Source organism: Spinacia oleracea, chromosome 2 (assembly GCF_020520425.1).
Source record: "Spinacia oleracea cultivar Varoflay chromosome 2, BTI_SOV_V1, whole genome shotgun sequence".
Taxonomy (NCBI): Eukaryota; Viridiplantae; Streptophyta; class Magnoliopsida; order Caryophyllales; family Amaranthaceae; genus Spinacia; species Spinacia oleracea.
In genome coordinates this window covers 78928075-78946251 of record NC_079488.1, presented here as the reverse complement: position 1 = coordinate 78946251, position 18177 = coordinate 78928075, and the positions used below count along the sequence as shown (strand labels likewise).

The window sequence follows — 18177 nt, the reverse complement described above, 5'->3', positions numbered from 1 at the left end:
GTTTGATATTTATAAGCGTTCCACGCATAAAAATTATGTGTCGTTTTTTTTATGCTGGTAATTGTGGTACGTGCGCTCACGCGCTTTCTGGTTATCCCAAAAACGACGTTCGCGCTAGTAATGGCTATACCCCCGTTATAGCCATTACGGACCTTCGGATGAATTTAGAAATTTTACTAAATAGAGAAGCTATTAGGCCCATTACTGTATCTTATTGGGCCATAAAAATATGGCCCAAATTAGAAGTTCAAACCGGGTAATCGGTAATTTGATACTCATCAAAGTGTTGACCTTTACTTTCCTCCATTTCCATTTCACTCTTTCTCCTCTTTAAACCCGAAAATGGCGGTCTGTAGGACTAAAACCTTGTTATTGTTACTCCTCCTAGTTTCCCTTTGCAACACTTTGGATCTATGCATTGGGCAGCAATCCCCTGCCTCTGACCACGCTTGTTCCCATGGTCACCATCATCACCATGACCATGGAAACTCCCACCATCATCATGATCATGATGATGTTGATCTATCCGTTAGTAATAAAAGGAAGTTGCTCCCAGAGGAGCTTGCTGAGGAAGAAGACCTTAAACTTTTCGGCTTTGCATCGGACCATCACGACCACCACCACCACCACCACCACCACCACCATGAAGATCACCTTGATGGGTCCCACTCCAATCTCACCGGAATTCGTAATTTCTTCTCCAATTTCTGTTTTTCTAAATTCAGTAAATTTTCGATCTTGTTTTTGAAAATGCCTTAATTTCTGGTGGGAGATTTTAATTGGGGATGTTTGGAAATTGGGGTTCTTATGCTCTACATTGGGTTTTTAATTTTTTGAATTATTAATCTGAGTTGCATTTTTTCAGTAATGATTATTATTATTTGTTGAAACAGAACTTTGGATTAATGCAATGGGGTGTTCCCTTTTGGTGAGCTTGGCTTCACTTATCTGCTTGACCATTGTTCCTATCTTATGTGGTGAGTTTACTCTTAAATCTTTCTTTTTCGTTTTGTTTAGTGGAGCCATACAGATCAAATAATGTAGACTTGATTCTATTCTCTTAGTAGATTTTACCATTTAAGCTAGCTGATGCCTGAGGGGGAGGGGTTAGTAGTAATTGATTTCATTTTGGAATTGGGTATGAAGAACTTTTGCTGTGAATGTGTAAACATGTGCTGATGCTTTGTTTAATGAATGACATTGCGTTTTTGGATTAATGTCTTTTTTGATCGTCCTGCAATAATGAAGATGTACTCTATACCTAGAAGTGTTAGTGATGATAGAATTTCTGAATTTAGGGATTTACACATTTGAATGGGCTGTAAGTTTGAAGACTGCCAAATTCTTCTACAATTTAATGTATTTCCTGATTTTGTTCGAACGGAAAGCTGAAAGCCTGAAACCTTATTTTTTTTCTTTCTTTCTTTGTAGCACATGGCAAACCATCCAAGGCTGTCGTTGATGCATTGGCGCTATTTGGGGTCAGGTTTCTTTGAGCTTTATGAGAATAGATGCCCTTTGAGGTTTTTGGTGTGTGATTTTTGGCCAAGCATTGGTGATATTAACACAATAGGAACTACCTTTGATGCTCTTTGTTTGTATTCTTATGTTTGAGATTGGTGATATTAGCTTCGTTTAGCTATGAATGGAAGTCATATTCAAAGAGTATTTCTGGGTTCACTGGATTCGTGTTGACTTGTTTCTCATTCCCCTCTTTAAGTCGGATGCTTACAGTATATTGGTATGCTTTCTGTGTCTGCAGGCTGGTGCCATGCTGGGGGATGCCTTTTTGCACCAATTACCTCATGCTTTCAGTAAGCTTTTGGATGACTAGTTATATTTGTTACTGAAACTATACTTTATTTTCACAATTTTGTACGGCAACAATTGGCATCAAACTACCGTTTGTCAGCATACCCTTGTTTGGATAATTGAAGGGAAGAAAGAGGGGAGGGAAGGAGTGGTAAGGGAAGGGAACCTTTACTTTTTTTAAACTTTCCAATTTGAGAGGATTTGATTCATCTGAGGGATCAAAACTTAAGGATAACTAGAGTCTTTATCTGAAATTCTGAATTACTTCATCCGTTCATTGATCGGTATAACTTGGTCCAATTATAGTGATGCCTACTGATACTTGTTATCTACTCAAAGCAGTGACAGGGAACCACAATAAAGCACCATTGACATCCTGTACTACATCAAATGATTATGGTGTTATCCACTTATCCCAAACAATAATGGAATCAAATTAAATTATTCATGGAAAAGAAGCAGTGTAGTTGTGTAGGTGGAGGGAGATCGGAAGGGTTTTAATTTCTAGTTTGATTTGTGCAAGGTATTTAATGAGAGAGCAGTTGAGGTTTAGTATCTTCATGCATGCCTATCATGTATAACCTGGGTCTTCTCAAGAATTTATCACTTAAGTGAACTGTGAATGTTTATTCCTGCTATACATTATCGTTGTTAAGTGAGCAGGCGTGTTGTATTTAAGGTGTATGGCTTCTGTACAGGTGGTGGGCACTCTCATTCACATGATGATCATGCTCATTCTGAAGATTCACATTCGCATTCTCATGCTCATTCCCTGAAAGATCTGTCCATTGGACTGTCAGTCCTAAGTAAGTGCCTTTTCTGTATGTTTCACCTTGGTTCTCCACCAAGGCCTGCGTGTTACCACTTTCAACCTTTGCCATTGTCTTTAATGTTTAAGTGACCTTTGTAGATTGTAATCTTTTCGAAAGGTTCATTAACGTCTTTACGGAATTTCTCCATTGAAGGTTTCTAAACCTAAATCATTATGCTCTATTGTTATAGTTCTGATTTTGCCTTCTGTTTGAGTGAGATGAGTTTAGTATCATTTTTTTGTGTGTACGTATTCTCCACCTTCCTTCTCCTGTCATATAGTGTTCATCCTTGGGGTAAACTATACTTGGGACATACTGTCAATGGTCATGGCTCTGCTAGTTGGCTTATCGTACATGACAATATTCAACATTCCAGGAAGCAGTATCATCTTATAACTGAAGTTGCAGAAAGTTCCTTCAGCAATAGAATACAGAAACTTATTGTTGATTTACCTTTGAAAAGCCGAATTTTGTTGATGCCTGTCTTAGTGAATGTAAATGATTAATTGATTGATACCAATTTGCATGTAGGTATTGGTGTTTATGATTAGTCAGATTCGGTTCTAATAGAGCTGGGTATTTTTGTAAAAAAGTTATTTGTAGCCAAATTTAGTTTAAGTTGATTCTCAACTGGGATAAAATCACTGAAGATTACTTGATCATTTTTGTATCTGAACTTTGTCACTTTGTGTTCATTTTCTAAATAGAGTTATGGCATTGTACTAGTTCTGTTCATAATAACCATAAGCCTCCATGTCCTCTTGGTCCCTTGCTGCATTGGGAAGGCACTGTTATTTTTTTATCTTAAACTTATTTAGGATTAATAATTGCTTCATTGTCTTGTATCTGCGCTGATAATAATTACATGTGGCTTTTATTAACTTAGGCTCGAAATTTCGTGGAACAATTGTTGGGGCTCCTGCAAGTCAATTAAATGTTACGGATTAGAATATTGCAAATATCTTATTCTACTATATTTTCTGCGGCAGCTGGCATTGTAGTTTTCCTGATCGTGGAGAAGATTGTTAGGTTTGTTGAAGAAGTTTCTGGAGGTGAACATTCAGGGACTCATTCTCACCATCATCACCGCCATAAAAAAAGCAGTAAAAAACTGAAGGATGATGATGATATTGATGAGAAATCATCAGAGAAGCCATCTAAACAGAAATTATTAAATGGAGCTGCTGATGCAACTTCAAAATCAAAGCAAGTTGCTGGGTCCCGGTCTGAATTAAAGAAGGTGAACTCTTTCGCCTGAACTATTCACAATGCTGCTTGCTCAATAGGCTACTATTTAGCATAAAATATTCGGCAATATTTGCCTACACATAATGCCTTCTGCTAAAAGTGCTCTCCTCGCGTCTATATCAGTATCCCAGAAAATAGGCACATGTAGTTTGTCTATTGCCAGCTGATACATTTTAATGAAACAGACTTCCCCAATCGTGATTATAAAGCAATAGGTTTATGTTGTGTGGTTATAAAGTACTTTCACTCCTCTGTAGCTTCTGATAATTGGTCATGTCAATGAGTTAGATATAAACTAAATTTTTAAATTTCAATTATAATCCCTCCTGCCCTCACTTGGTCTGCAGAGAAACAAAAATGGCAACACCAGTGGTGACAAGTCAGACATAGATGCCGCTGATGGCAAAGTAGGAGAAGCAAAGCCTACAAAACAGCCATCCAACCTGGTCTTTGGATATCTCAATCTCTTCTCTGATGGTGTGGTAAGTTTGTGTTATATAGTGAATTTGCTGAAAATTGAATTGGTGTTTTGGATTTGCGATCAAGAGTGAACCTTTTGCTGTTATGACGAAAAGAGAATCGTCTCTGATGTGATAATATGTTTAAATTGTTGCAGCATAATTTTACTGATGGCATGGCCTTGGGAAGTGCATTTTTACTTTATGGATCTGTCGGTGGATGGTCTAGAACAATTTTCTTGCTTGCTCATGAACTCCCTCAAGAGGTACTTCTTGAATAATGTTTTCAATTATCTTACAAAGTCTATTTACTGCTGAAAAATTGTTTCTCTGCTTTTGCGTACTTTTAGGTTTAACCTTTAAGCGTGCTGCTTTTTTTTTTTAGTGGAATCTCACTCTTCTTTAAAAAAAAAAAAAAAAATTGTACAATAGCGGTTAGTGTAATCACTTATCGGTGTGTATTGAGTTCTTAACCTTAAGCTTCACATCTAAGGATATACCCTTCGTTCTCCTTGTTTGTTTTTACTTCAGAAAGAATTCGTATTTCTTTTAGCACTTTGTGAAGAATATGTGTTGGGATTTATAAACTGTTGATAATTAATCATACGCCCTCTGTCCCACATTACTCGATACACTTTCCTTTGCACAAAGTTTTAGGTGATAAGTGGTTGTTTGGTTATCAATTGTTATTTTATTGGAAAAATAGATGTGATAGAAGTTAGTGGAATATTTTTTTAATTGAATGAGAAAGGGTGTGAAGACCAAACTTTTGTTAGTGGGATGAGAGGGACAATATAATAATAGTGGAACCATTCCTAATTTGGAAGTGTAACAAGTAATGTGGGACGGAAGGAGTATTAACAATGTTTTCGGAAGTTGAAGAACGATGATACCTGACAAAATCTGGAAAAGAGAATAACAGAAGGAGAGAATTTTGTGCTTTTCTTAATTGATAAAACTGAATAATGATTATTACAATGATGCTTGCCTTTTATAGCTTAAACTAATTCTAGAAGCTACTAAAAATGTTACAACTGAACTCCTAGAAATGGAGCTACAAATGTGCCAGCATGGCAGCTCACATGCATTGCTTGTTTGGCACGCAATGATCTTGTGCTCAAGGCTGAGTAATACACAATGCTCATAAGCTTAACAGTCCCCCTCAAGATGGAACATCACATGTTCCTATCTTGGACAATAGTTGTTGAAACTGTGCAGAAGAGAGTGGCTTGGTAAACACATCTGCTAGTTGATTTTCAGTAGGCAAGTATGTAAGATGCAGTAGGCCTTCCAACACTTTGTCACGTGTAAAATGACAATCAATCTCAATATGTTTTGTTCTTTCATGAAAAACTGGGTTTCTAGCAATATGCAAGGCTGATTGATTATCACAGTGAAGGCTAATAGGTTTGAGATTGATGACTCCCATATCTTCCAATAAGTTAACCAACCAAGTTACTTCAGCTGATGTTGCAGCCATTGCCCTGTATTCTGCTTCTGCAGATGACTTTGAAACTGTATTTTGCTTCTTAGACTTCTATGAGACTGGTGATCCTCCTAAGAGTAACACATAACCAGTGATGGACCTTCTAGAATCTGGACATGATGCCCAATCTGAATCTGAAAAAGCTTGTAAACTGATACTATCTGAAGCTTCCTTGTCCTGCAGTATGATCTAGATACCTTAATGTATGATGTAAGGCTGTAATGTGAGGTACTCTTGGGTGTTGTAGAAACTGGCTTAGTGACTGAACTGCATAGGACAAATCAGGTCTGGTGTGGGTTAGAAAGTTAAGTTTCCCAACCAATGATCTATACTTTTCTGTGTCAGAATACAACTCTCCATCAGATAGTGTCAACTTCACATTTACTGGTAGTGGTGTTATGGCCTTCTTTGTGATGTCAAAACCACAATCACTGAGCAATTCTTTGGTGAACTTCTTTTGACTAAGGATGATCCCTTCAGTTGAATAGCCAACTTCAATCCCTAGAAAATAGTTAAGTTTCCCCAAATCCTTGATGCTAAATTCCTGGTGCAAATAGGCTTTCAATGCAGCAAGTTTGTTGGAATCTGTACCAGTAAGGATGATATCATCAACATAAACTGCTGCAATGTTGATATGACCATGTTCTCTATGAATAAATAGACTGTAATCATGCTTGGATTGGATAAAATCCTGTGTTTCAAGAGCAGTCAGAAGTTTCTCATGCCATTGCCTTGAAGCTTGTTTTAAGCCATAAATAGATTTGAGTAGCTTGCACACTTTATTATCAGGATTGTCAACACCTTCAGAAACTTGCATGTACACCTCTTCTTTCAAATCTCCATGGAGAAATGCATTATTAACATCTAGCGGGTAGAGAGGCCAATTTCTGCTTGCTGCAACAGCAATCAAACATCTCAGAGTTGTCATTTTAACCACTGGACTGAAGGTCTCTTCATAGTCTATCCCATATTTCTGGTTGAACCCCTTTGCAACTAGTCTTGATTTACATCTTTCCAGGCCCCTGTTGACTTTAGCTTGACTTTGAATACCCACTTGCACCCTATTGCCTTTTTCCCTTTAGGTAACTTTACCAGTTCCCATGTAAAGTTATGATCAAGTGCATTGAGTTCCTTTTGCATAGCTTCCACCCACAGTGGATGCTGAACAACTTCATCATAAGATAAAGGCTCTGTGATATCACAAAGTTGTGACAAAAGAGCTCGAAATTCTTCAGGAAAAGTGTCATAAGAAACCAAATTGCACCAATGTTGGGTGAACTGTGGTGAAGGTATGGATTCTGGATTTAGAACAGATGAATAACACTGGTATGAATCTAGGTATGATGGTTTTCTGTGTGTTCTTGTGGACTGTCTAGGTGGTGGGATTGTAGAATCATTCTCAGTAGTATCATGTCTGTGAGAATTAGGTGGAGAAGGAACATCAGTGGGACTAGATGAGAGATGAAGATCATCATTGCTAGAACTAGATGGAGAAGAAGGTTGAATGTATGTAGGTGTTGAGTTTGGTGAAGGAAATATAGTGTCTGGTGAGGTGGTATGTTCCTGGATAGTAGAGGGTGAGTTAGGTGAAGGAAATGTGGTTTCTGGGGAAGAAAAATCTGGTGTATCAAAGATGACAGGAGATGTGACAGCAGGTAGATAAATGGCATGAATGTAGGAATTATGAGAAGAACTGTGTTTGTGATAAATGTGGAAGGGAAAATGTTTTTCATGAAAGTGAACATCCCTTGACACAAAGAGTCTGTTTGTATCAAGTTCTAGGACCTTGTATCCTTTCTGAGAAGTGGAGTATCCTAAGAAAACACATGGTGTAGCTCTATGATTTAGTTTAGTTCTCCCTACTTTGGATGTAGACACATAACAAAGACATCCAAATGTTCTTAGGTGAGACAAATCAGTAATTTTCTTGTATAATCTGAAATGTGGGGTATCAAGATTGATTGACTGTAATGGCATCCTATTGATCAGATATGCAACACATAACACACATTCACCCCAAAATCTAGCTGATACTTAAGATTGAATGTACAAAGCTCTTGATGTCTCTAAAAGGTGCTTGTGTTTCCTTTCTACCACCCCATTTTGTTGTGGTGTATCACTCCCCATTTTGTTGTGGTGGACAGCTAGTCTGATTCAGAATTCCAAACTTTAGACATAGTTTCTTCATTTCCCCTTCACACAGCTCTTTAGCATTATCAGACCTAATGCATTTAACCATAACTCCAAACTGTGTCTGAACCATATTAAGAAAATCAGTCATGACAATAACAGAATCACTCTTATTTTTCAACAAGTGTATCCAAGTAAATCTGTTGTAATCATCTACCATTGTCAAGAATTGATTACATCCAGAAGGTGTTTTAACAGAGTGAGGACCCCATACGTCAAGGTGAATCAACTCAAAAGGAGCAACAGTCTTAATACTACCGTGAGGGAAGCTAACTCTAGTTTGTTTAGCTGCAGGACATACTTGACAAATTGTATCCTGTATACAAGTAGTCACTTCACACTTAGGATTTATTAACTTCAATTGACTAAAAGGCAGATGTCCTAATCTTAAATGCCAAAGTTTAGCATTGTCTACAGAACTAGAACAAACTGCATTACAAACATGTTCTTGTTTCTTCTGCTGCAATTCTCCCACATTATAAAGACCTGATTTCACTTCACCAAGAGGAATCAAGTTCCCTTTCTGACAACAAACAAAACACTGATCATGAGTAAATCGAATTTCACACTTCAAATCTTGACACAACTTGTGGACAGATATAAGATTGTACTTGAAGTTTGGAACATATAGAACATTCTGTAGAGTTATGTCAGGATTTAGAACCACAGAACCAACATGAGTCACAGGAATTCTACTTCCATCTGGTATGGTTATAAAAGTGTTTTGTATGTCAACTGGTTTGCAAGTAGTGAATTGGGACAAGTCATGACAAAAATGGTCAGATGCACCACTATCTAACAACCACTTAGAATTAGTTTGTGATAGTAAGCATATACCTGCCATCAAAGCAAGATTAGTTATTTCCAGAGGTTTGTTGTTGTTGTTTAGACATCATATCCAAGAGTTGTTGGTACTGTTTTGTTGTTATTGTGGGAGCAGTCACAGTCTGTGTTTCAACACAAACATCAGAATTAGTGCCAGATGAGAATGCAGCTACTTTAGAATCTCTGGATCCTTTGAAACCTGGTGGATAACCATGAATCTTGAAACATCTATCCACATTGTGTCCTTGCACTTGGCAGTGTGTACAAAAGTAGCTAGAACCTGTTCTTCCATATCTGTTTGTGTTTCCAGTTTGAAAACCACCACCAGTCTGCTGTGTTTTGAATGTTTTGTTATTGTTGTTATTCCAATGATCTCCTCCAAAACGCCTCTTCTCAGCTGCAAAAGCCAGTGTCTCTACTTGTTTGTTAGACTGTGAGATTTCCTTGTGTCTTTCTTTTTGAGCAAACAATCTGTATGCCTCAGATACTTTAGGCAAAGTAGGCACCATCGATACATTTCCTCTAATAGTAGCAAACTGATCATTAAGCTTCATCATAAATTGCATCACCATCTTTTCCTGTTGCCTCTGGAAAAATTTCTTAGTGACATTACATGTGCAATTGTTGCATGTGCAGAGGATGAGCTTCCTCAATTGCATCCCAAACAGATTTGATTTCAGTGAAAAATTTCGAAATACTCTTATCTCCTTGAGTAATCTCAGCTAGCTTTTGTTCAAGAGAATAAATCTGTGCCAAAGATGCAAAGCCAAACCTGTCTTCTAAATCAGTCCAAACATCTCTAGCTGATTTCAGAAACATCACACTCTTAGCAATCCTATCATCCAGATTACCTAGAATTAAAGAACACACCAAGTCATTACACCTTTCCCAAGCCTTACTCTCCATTGAACCAGGATCAGGTTTGATGTAGCTTCCATCAATGAAACCAATCTTATTCTTTGCTGACAATGCCAGCAGCATTGATCTCTTCCAGCTAGCAAATCCTTCACCATTAAACTTGAATGTAACCAGCTGAGTTGAATTTGCATCTGATGGATGAATATAATAGATGCTTGCAGGATCTTGATTAGGAGGTAGTACAGAATTACGTCTCGAGGTTTCTGCACTTGAATCAAAATCTTCAACAGCCATTTTCAGAAATAACTCTTGGATTAAGAATCAGAAGAACAAAAATATAGAAAGAAATTTGGAGTTTAAACAACAAAGCTGCTACTAACACCAGAAAATCAGTGCAACAAATTGTGGAATCAGGAAAACAGGAAACAATTTTTGAAGAAATCAGGAAGAATTTTGCGGAATTTCAGAAAAAATGAGCCAAGAATCTTTGATTCTGCTCTGATATCATGACAAAATCTGGAAAAGAGAATAACAGAAGGAGAGAATTTTGTGCTTTTCTTAGTTGATAAAACTGAATAATGATTATTACAATGATGCTTGCCTTTTATAGCTTAAACTAATTCTAGAAGCTACTAAAACTGTTACAACTGAACTCCTAGAAATAAGGGAGCTACACTCACAGAATGTGCCAGCATGGCAGTTCACATGCATTGCTTGTTTGGCACGCAATGATCTTGTGCTCAAGGCTGAGTAATACACAATGCTCATAAGCTTAACATCACATTTATAATTTTAATACATAGATTTGTCTGGTTGTGTTAAAGAACGACAAATCCACGTAATAATTAATACATGGATATGCCTGGTTGTGTTGGTGCCTTGGTGATTGTAAAATGTTTCTGCAGAACCATCTAAAACTAGGTATTGTCAAGTTGTCATGTACGACTACATATTACTACGTATTTCACTGAGGGCAGTGAGGATGTTCTAGTTGGTAGTAAGAAATAAATGAGAAACTCCTAGTTGATCTCTGGGATTGGAGTGAGAAGTCCAATATCAAAAGTCTGTTTTCCATAACTATCCTCCTATTTAGTTCGGAAATCCCAGAATACCCCCTACATATATCCTAAGTATCGGAAAAAATTCCCCGGTATTCAAAAGTCCAATCCTTGGGACTTTGGGAGTATTTATTGTTGCCTAAACTATAAACTACACAGCCATCAGTTTGTTTTGGTGGCCTCAACTCAGTCAGTTTAACAGAAAACAGAACACATACTAAAGTTTCAGCAACTTTTATTTATATAATTGCTGCTGCTGTGCTCTAAGATCTGCCTTCATTTCAGAAGAAAAAAACATATATTATTTCTTATTCTCCCCTGTTTTTTTGGGATGCTATTGGTGTTTATGTTGTTTTAATGTTTATTACTAACAATATTTGTATCTTTCTCAGCAGCATCGAGCTAAAAGATACTCCGTACAAGTATAACAGCTTGTTTGTTTTGTTATGCAGGTTGGTGACTTTGGAATCTTGGTACGATCAGGTTTCAGCGTGTCAAAGGCTCTGTTTTTCAACTTCCTATCAGCACTCGTAGCGTTAGCAGGAACAGCACTGGTGGGTGTTCTTAGATTTCTTACTTTACTAAAACATTTAATTTCATATTCTTTCCAAGTTTGTCATCAAAGTAAAATCTTGCATACATTTGTAGGCTTTGCTTCTTGGCCAAGATCCAGGACAGTCATCTCTTATTGAGGTAAATCATGTGATCATTCTCAGTTTTGCAATCTTGCCGAAATTTTGCCGTGTTTATATATTCACTTTGTACCATCTGCAGGGGTTCACAGCTGGTGGATTCATCTATATCTCGGTAGCTGGTGTTCTAGCTGAGATGAACAACAACGGGAGCCCTGGTCTAAAAAGTACTGTAACCCAATTGATTTCACTTATTTTAGGAATGGGTGTTGCCCTTTGGATTTCTCTTGTAGAATGAAAATCCTTCCCCTGACCATAAACTGCAAAAAGAAAATGAATAAATGTTATTTTTGCTTATTTACCAATGAATTTTTGAGGTTTGAAGTCGTGAATCGTAGCCTTGTGGAAGATTGGCATAGATGTGTTTCATGAAGCTGTTAATACATGTCTTGCTTAGAATTAGGAGTAGAACAATTCATGTTAAGTGAATCTGGTTTAAATTATCAGTCGGATAATACGGTTGTGAACTAAAAATAATTTGAAAGATAAAAGTTTATTTTATTTCTTTTTTAGTTTGAAGACAAATAATCTAATTCATGGAAGAAGTAATCTCAAACTCTTCCTATATCGCTTCAAATGGTTTATTTGTAAATTATTTTATGCATTGGGTTGCTATTCAACAACAACAACAAACCCTTAGTCCCAAAATGATTTGGGGTCGGCTAATATGAATCGTCGTTGGAGATCGACATTGTCACCAATCAAACCAGAAAGGAGCAGGAAGTAAAAAGAAAAAACAAGGAAGATAAAGTAGAAATAATGAAAGTAAGATAAGAGAAAATGTATATACTTCATATTATAGAAGAAATATTGTAAGAGATAATAAAAAAAATAAGTAAAGTTCAAAATAAATGAATAAGTAAAATAAGTACATTTCAAAATAGCATGTAAAATTAAAAAAAAAATAAAACAATTTTAAAAATAAAATTAAAAATTAAAAAAATTAAAAAATAGAAAAAAAGAGAAAAATGGAAGCTGTATAGGTCAAATGAAGTCATCAATGTATATTCTCTCACTTCACTCTGTCATATCCAACGCCATATTTTCCTCAATCCCAAGAAAGCTCATATTGTGCTCAATCACCTTCATCCAAGTTTTCTTAGGTCTTCCTCTACCCCTTGCAATTCTATCACTTTGCCACCCTTCTATCCTCCTACCGGAGCATCACCTGATCTTCTGCTTACATGTCCAAACCATCTTAAACAATTTTCCATCATCTTAAACTCAATCGGTGCAACCCTACTTTCTTCCTAATAATCTCATTCCTCAAACGATCCTTTCTTGTATGCCCACACATCCAACGTAACATGCGCATCTCCGCCACATTCATATTGTGCACGTGATAATGTTTCACTGCCCAGCATTCCGTGCCGTATAACAAAGCCGGTCGAATTGTCGTGCGGTAAAATTTTCCCTTCAATCTTTGGGGCATGCCTGAATCACATAGGAACCCTGTGGCACCTTTCCACTTCAATCAACCTGCTTTGATTCTATGGGTCACATCTCCATCCAATTCTCCATCCTTTAGGATAATAAATCCTAAATAACGGAATATTTCGGAGCCCTAGACAATTTTCCCATCTAAGGTAATGCCCCTGTCTCTCTATCTTGGACACCACTAAACTTACACTCCATATATTCCGTCTTGTTTCTACTCAGCCTAAAACCCCGAGATTCCAAAGTTTGTCTCCATAACTCCAACTTACTTTCCACTCCTTCTTTTGTTTCATCAATCAACACAATATCATCTGCAAACATCATGCACCAGGGTATACCATCTTGGATTGACCTCGTCAATTTGTCCATGACTATGGCAAAAAGAAACGGGAGGATTAACCAAAAGAGAAGAGAGGGAGAGTTGCTGGCCGGCGGGCAGTGGCACGGCGTCGGTAGGGCTGACGAGTAGCGACGCGGATGGGCGGTGGAAAGGCCTGGTGGTGCTTGTGGTGGTGGTAGTTTCCGCAGCAAACAAAAACGCACAATTAAGGAGGTGGGAAAGAACGAAAGAGAGGAAAGAAAAACGAAGGTGAGAAGGGAGATGAGGCTTACCGGACGGCGGTGCTGCAAGGCGGAAGGTTGTATGCGTGCACTGGTGATGCTTCGCAAGAAAACAGAGAGTCAGTGAGTGAGGGAAGCAAGACGACGAAAGAGAGAAAGAAACACGAGGGGAGAGAGATAGAAAGAGTTACCGACGGTGGAGGGTGGCAAAACGCCGGTGTCGTGTAAGGCTGGTGGTGGCGGCGTGAAACAGTAGCAGCAATGGAGGCTTGAGGGGGTTTTGCTGGTTCACATGAATATTGTAGGAGAGAAGGGTTTTGTTGGTTTGTTGTTTTTATGTGCAATTGAAAGAGAATGGAGGAGAGAGTTTTGGGTTTATTATTTTGGGCTTCACCAAATTGGGCTTCACCAAATTGGGCTAGGAGTAGGATTTAGTTTAGTATTTGAATTTAAATCCGGTTAGGATCATTGTTTTCCAAATTCAATCGTGTTTCCGTAATCCAAATTCTTTTCAACATAGAATTCTAAAATTTATTTTAGATTGCATAAATCGTTAAAGTATTTAAAATGTAATAAAATAAATATACGTTAATTATATTTTTATTTCTAAAATTCGTAAATTCTATTTAAATATAATTAACTATACGTTAAAATATATTAATAAACATTTATAAATTTACGGGGGATTACAAGTCGAGTCTTTATCTTTTGTAATTTTTGTTAGAAAGCATTTGTGTCTCAAGGAAAATTTATTAAAATCCACATAACAAGTTATATTAAAAGGTTTACCTGGGGACTTTGACGAAGGAGGGTGAGCCTTAGTCGATGAAGTAGAGTTTGTATTTTGTACCTAGCACAACTATATTGGTAACAAAACCACGAAGTTTCGTTGAAGGAAACTTTTGACGATGACCCCGGCCAACATTCTCATTAACTATATTATTTTGTATGCCATCAACATTATCCACATTTCCAACGGACACCATATGTGGTTTGGTTTGCTGGCTAGCAGCCACTATTGCATCATCATCATGTATGCTACCGTGCCTAGCATCAACAACAACATCAACGTTGCTAGAATCACCATGCTACCAGTGCTACCCTCAACTATACTTGGCATATCGGAATTTCCAATAGTCTCACTCCCTTTAACGTCAATAAACTCTGTATCATCCCACAAAGAAGCTTGATTAAAATACAACTCCCATTGCAGTTTTTGTTTATCGGAAAGTGACTCAATGTAAGTAAAAGAATTTTCAAAAAATTGGACGTCACGACTCACAAAAAAATAATTCGTATCAAGATCATAAAGATGTCAACCCTTTTTACCAAAAGGAAATCCATCAAAAATATATCGCCTAGATCTTGAGCCAAATTTGTCCTTAACACGTGGTCTATTTGCAGCATAGCATAGACAACCAAAGACATGTATAGAATCATATGAAGGAATTTGACCACACAAGCACTCATGAGGGGTTTTACCATTTAATACTTTGGTGGGAGTCCTACTAATAAGGTGAACGGCAGTGAGAACACATTTCCCCAAAAAATACTTAGGTGGTCTTGCTTGAAACCGTAGTGCACGAGCAACATTAAGAATATGCCTATGTTTTCGTTCAACACGACCATTTTTTTGAGCAGTAGAAGAGTAGTCATTCATAATTTCTACTAATTTAATTTGAAGCAAGAGGGGGTGTTAAAGATTATGCTCAAAACTAGTGTCCTTAATTTTAGGACCATGATTAGTTATGAATATTATTAGTGGGTTATTCCATATTCTAGCAATGTAATATGTTTTATGAGGCTATGAAAGATTTTTTCATATAACTTAATTAATTGGATTGAATGAAATAATATTTTACTACATTCTTTCTCTTTTCTCATCTCTATTATAATTTCAACATATATGTCATTTTTTAAAAGGCTAAGACGTTCATTTTCTCGATCAAATGTGTTAGTTTTACAGATCAAGAGGGGGGGTGAATTGATATTTTACGTATTTATAAAAATTAAACTACTAGGAACAGAAATAGTAAAATATGCAAGCAAGATTTAGCGTGGAAAACTCTCTAGGCCCAATAGAGAGGAAAAAACCACGGCCCCTTTGGGGACTTAAACACTTTCACTAATTAGGCAAAACAACTAAGTTTCTTTACAGACCTAATCTACTCGGGCCACAATCTGCCAATCGCCTCTGATTGCAGATGACTAGGAACAACCCTCTTTGTTCCTTCCCTTATGGAAACAGTCCCTCAACTGTTCCTACTCACTGATCTCTCGTGAGATCTTCTCTCTTGCTCAAGTAAGCCTGACTCAGGCTTATCATACAATAACTCAACACTTTAATCAAACGTATAAGAATTAATTATCTACTAACAGACGATATAAGACCAAGTAACAAATACTGCTCTATATGGGAACAGGAACAGACTTCTTTAAAGATTAAGACTTTAAGGGTGATACCTGAAAGCTTCCGGTTGATGTAAATAAGTCTGATAAAAAGTTTCGCAAAGAACATAGGTTGTATTTATAAGAATCTAAGTGTTTACCCTAGATTCAAATCCAACACAGTTTAGGACTCTTTTTAACAGATAGATTTTCGCAAATCCTACTTCAAACGCGTTTAGGTAAAATCAATCTTTTCGTATTTGAGAGTTATATGTTAACTCAAATTCAAGAGTATAACTTCAAACAGTTTTGTAAAATCAGTTTAAAAACTTTGACGTTTATCTTTTTTGTAAAATTAAAACTGATTTATTTTGTTTCACGATATAACTAGGACTCTTCAAAATACTTTGTTCCCATACTAAGCTTGCACTAAATTACGCTGGTCTTATACCTTTCGACACTTATAGAATTTGCTTGTTTTGATCCTTGATTTAATCTTGCCACGTACTTTGAACTTGATTACTTCATAGCTCCCTAGCTTGCTTCGGTTTTGCATTTGTTCTTCTTAGATATTAACCTGTTCCTGACATTCTCCAAAACGAACTATTAGTAGAAGGTAAGCTTGTCATCATCAAAACCAGGAATCAACAATTTCCCCCTTTTTGATGATGACAACCTTACAACTTGATAGGAGTAAATGACTTAAGGAATGAGATATGTAACCTGACAATACAGAGTCAAAAACTTAACCAGGAACAGATGTGTCGCGTAGGTGGTAAACCCAAGTATAAAAACAAATATAATTGAACACAAGTTGTCCTCTCAATATCTTCCCCCTTTGGAATTATCAAAAAGGGAGCAGGGAAAAACACCGAACCAAAAGAGAAGAAGAAGAAGGAGGATATGGGAATTATATTACCCTAGCAAGCAGATAGTCATCATGCAGCTCAAGTCGGTCAACGAGTTTGACCGCACCCCTGCAAGCAGAACAAGGTAAACGCAGCATATAGCACAACACAAGCAAAAATTCTACAAGTCAGAGTGGGGCAACTATCAGAACGTAGGAAAAGCGCACTAATGAGCATTAGTCATAAACTTGGCGCATCCAAAAACCAACAACAAAAATAAAATTGTTCAAAGAGCCAGCAAAAAAAAAAAAAAATGTTTGATGGACAGCAGATTATATGGGGTAGGGTAAGCAAATTTTGTGTAGCAGGGTCAGGTTTGGGGAGATCCAGGAGCAGCATCCTCAGCATGTGTCACCTCCTCGACGATCATGTCATTCAGGCGCTCCGTCATATCATTGAAGAACTCAGCCTGATCTTGGCTCACCTTGTTGATCAACTCCTGCAGAGATGAAACAGCAGATAACAGAACTGCATTGTCCAGCTGCAATTGATCCACTTTGGCTATCAGGAGCTTGACAGAATCATCTGGTGAGGGTGTAGCAGACTGGGTTTCTCCATCCTTGTCTGATTCAGAGTCTTCAACCCTGTATACTGGAGGCATTGTTTGAAGCGGTATGACGGTGATAATTGGTGTGGAAGGAGAAGAGGGATCGGTAGGGTTTGGGAATTGGAGTTTGTAGAGTGTCATGATTTTATAGGGGTGAGTGTTGCGATTTACTAGGAGAGTTAAGATGGGATTTCAAAATTTAAATTTGGGGATTTGACGAGAAGTAAGGGATGTTCCGTGAGTTTTTATAGACGGAATGATTTGGAAGTTGAAGGGTTTGTATTGGGAATCAGAGTGTGGGAAGCGTGTTTGAGTGTAGAAAATGGAAAGGTAATGCATGTACCGAGTTTTGTAAGATTCGATGAATCAAATTAAATGCTTTCCATTCATTTTTAGTATTCCCACTTAGACCTCGAATTGAATGCAAGTATTGGGAAAAAGTGCGATTACCTTAATAATGTGCAGACGTGGCTGTGGTAATGCACAACTGGATTTTGCAATTCGAACCTGATTGTTAGTCCATTCAGAAAATATGGTGCATAACAGAAACGAAAAAGATAATTAAAAACATATTTTTTTTAAAAAAATATTTACCAGTGAGGTTAGAAAATTGTTAAGGACAACAGGTATCATTGTATTCGTATCATACCAAGTTCTAACCTGAGCTTGTCGTGTCTGTCCCTGTTAAGTGGTTTGGTCAAGATGTCAGCTACTTGATCTTCTGTGGGACAGAATTCAAGTTTGACTAGTTCCTTTTCCACATAATCTTTTAAAAAGTGATGTCGAATGTGAATGTGTTTGACCCTTGAGTGGTGCACTGGGTCTTTTGATATGCAGATTGCACTTGTGTTGTCGCATAGGATAGGAACACACTTTAATTTCATACCAAAATCTCTA

At 37.3% G+C, this 18177-nt stretch overlaps 1 protein-coding gene across 1 annotated transcript; it reads left to right on the top strand.

Moving 5' to 3' along the window:
- The first annotated feature begins 296 nt into the window (after positions 1-296).
- Positions 297-11797, top strand: LOC110777093 (IAA-alanine resistance protein 1). The gene is made up of 11 exons (XM_021981707.2): positions 297-688; positions 894-977; positions 1432-1481; positions 1763-1814; positions 2511-2618; positions 3614-3864; positions 4220-4354; positions 4489-4596; positions 11200-11301; positions 11396-11440; positions 11522-11797. Exons 1-11 carry the CDS (start codon positions 343-345, stop codon positions 11675-11677), a joined length of 1437 nt encoding a protein of 478 aa, XP_021837399.1. The 5' UTR covers positions 297-342; the 3' UTR covers positions 11678-11797.
- Positions 11798-18177: the final 6380 nt, after the last annotated feature.